The sequence below is a fragment of the Apiospora phragmitis genome (genome assembly GCF_038363925.1).
Source record: "Apiospora phragmitis strain CBS 135458 chromosome Unknown utg000005l:1.0-4161743.0:1.0-4166827.0, whole genome shotgun sequence".
NCBI classification, from domain to species: domain Eukaryota; kingdom Fungi; phylum Ascomycota; class Sordariomycetes; order Amphisphaeriales; family Apiosporaceae; genus Apiospora; species Apiospora phragmitis.
Genome location: NW_027117403.1, coordinates 547,744 through 549,923, shown reverse-complemented (window position 1 = coordinate 549,923; position 2,180 = coordinate 547,744). Strand labels below are relative to the sequence as shown.

The 2,180-nt window shown below is 41.5% G+C and overlaps 1 protein-coding gene across 1 annotated transcript; it reads right to left on the bottom strand.

The window, feature by feature from the left end:
- Positions 1-224: 224 nt before the first annotated feature.
- Positions 225-668, bottom strand: PG994_004230 (uncharacterized protein; the record flags this gene model as incomplete). The annotated part of the gene is made up of 1 exon (XM_066855639.1): positions 225-668. The coding sequence occupies one exon, from the start codon at positions 666-668 to the stop codon at positions 225-227; it is 444 nt and encodes a 147-aa protein (XP_066717806.1).
- Positions 669-2,180: the final 1,512 nt, after the last annotated feature.

Here is a 2,180-nt window from a genome sequence, read left to right as displayed (position 1 = left end):
AGAGCGAGAGCCTTCAGGAGGTCTTTTACCTACGCTTTAGTATATATAGTCTCCGCGACCTCGTATCGTTAGCCGTTGCTTATTATTAATTCCCATTAATTAATCCATTTCTTTATATCTCTCGGTATCTTAGTGATCGGATGTACGGCTTTCTTATATTCGGTTCGTGCTCGTATGCCGGATATTTTAATCTTAGTTACTCCGTAGCCCTTAAGATTTTCGTACTAATGATGGATTTCTTCGTTAACCAGGTAATGGTTGTTCTTAAGGGAGTCGGAGACGGTGTTGTTGATATATTCGGTGAGCTTGGTTTTGTTGGATATCTGTAGGGTAAACTGGTTATGTTGGAGGCGGTAGATGGTGATTGTATCGATGTATCGCGTGTGTTCGTTACGGGTTAGGGGTCGGTTCTCGTTCGTGACAACCGTGGCGGAGGGAGTCCGTATTGCTGCTCCTTCCGCGTCGGTGGCCGGTGCCGAAGGATCAGGAGGCAGTTCCGTACGGAAGGTGTGCTCCTGAGGGAAGACAGGGGGCTTCTGCCACCTCTTTCGGCCTCTGATTTCCACCCAGAGGTTTAGAGACTTCGCGATAGTGGTGAAGTTCCGGTTCCAGGTTTCCCAGTCCTCTGGCGCGTTCAATTGGGTCTTTCTTTCGGTATAGTCCGACATTGTGACGATAGTCGGTGGATAATGATGTAATAATTGATAGTAACACGTCCGATATGCGTTAGGTTGCTCTTTAAGCATATGAGACTCTTAATTGTCAGACGCGTAAAGTAATGTATTCATGTAGCTTGTCCTTGTCTAGTTCCTTCTGGTTGTTCTGGTACATATTTGTACCTGTGGAGCCATTTCGGCTGAACATCGGCAAGTTCCGGCAATGTACCGGTACTTCTGTCTGACAATAATAGCCGGTTCCCGTGAGCATAGCTACGCCGCTAGGGTAGGGAAGAACTTAGATACGCCGCCGCGATCTCCTTCACCACGTTTAAAGAAGAAGCTAGCGTTAAGGCACCCGTGCGTAAAGGCAGTCTACGCTAGGGTACGCGAGATTATAAATTTGCCCGTCCCTGCTATACCGTTAAGCGAAAATATCCCTTTAGCTTTCGGATCCTAAATTTATTAATTAATTTAACGAAGGAGCTCGACTCGAATATTTAGAAGATAGGTCGGATTATATTCTTCGGTATAAGAATCGAAGGTAGCTCCTTACGTAATAGGTAATTTCGTTAATACCTTTACCCAGGAGTTATAGATTATTAATATCTCCCTATATAAACGCGATATCGTACTCTATTCCCCCTTCGCCGTATATAAGTAATAAGAAAATGCTAAATATTCTAAAGAGATAATATATAATATTTTCTTCGCGCGTCGTCGTTCGGCCTTTTACCTATAATATCCGTTTATTAATATTAAATTATATAAGGGAACTTCCTTAAAGGGCGGATTTAGGGATATTCGTAATATCGATAAGCGATTATTTAAATAATCTTTTATCGCCCAGGCGCTCGCCTTCGCGCGAGAAAAACCCTACCGACGCTGGTATAATTAGCTCTTAGAATGTTTAACCGCGGGTAAACCACCTGCTTTATCGAAAAAAGAGCTCCTAAGTTAATCGCGATAGTTTATCGGTTTTAATATCGGTACCTTTCGAAATATCGATAAGGTATACGTAGTATTTAACTAACTACTAATATTATCGGAATATGGAATTAATAGCCTCCGAGAGTTCGATAGAGTTAGATTTATCGATATAATAACTATCTATCCAGAAGTATTAAATATTATTATCGGTAACCTATCTTATATAAAAATGGAGCTTTTAGTAACCTTTCTTATTAAACCCTCTATTTTATATAACGTCTTCGAACGTAACCTCCTTACCTTCTTCCTAAATATACGAAAATATCGTATACGAAAGGATATCCTTAAATACCTCGATAAAGCCGAATTTACTATCTATTTATCGCTATAAAAATCGTATAATAGACGATAGGCTAGCTCGGAGAATCGGGATTGATATTTCGGTAGGTCGCGATTATATTCGTCTATAGGGATAGCCTGGATATAAGGAAGTAGGCTAAGCTAACCCTGCTGAACAGGAGCGCAGCATAAGGGTTTATCGCTATAAGGCTGATTTAGTCACGGGATCTGCACGTCCTGCTAATCGAGTCGTCT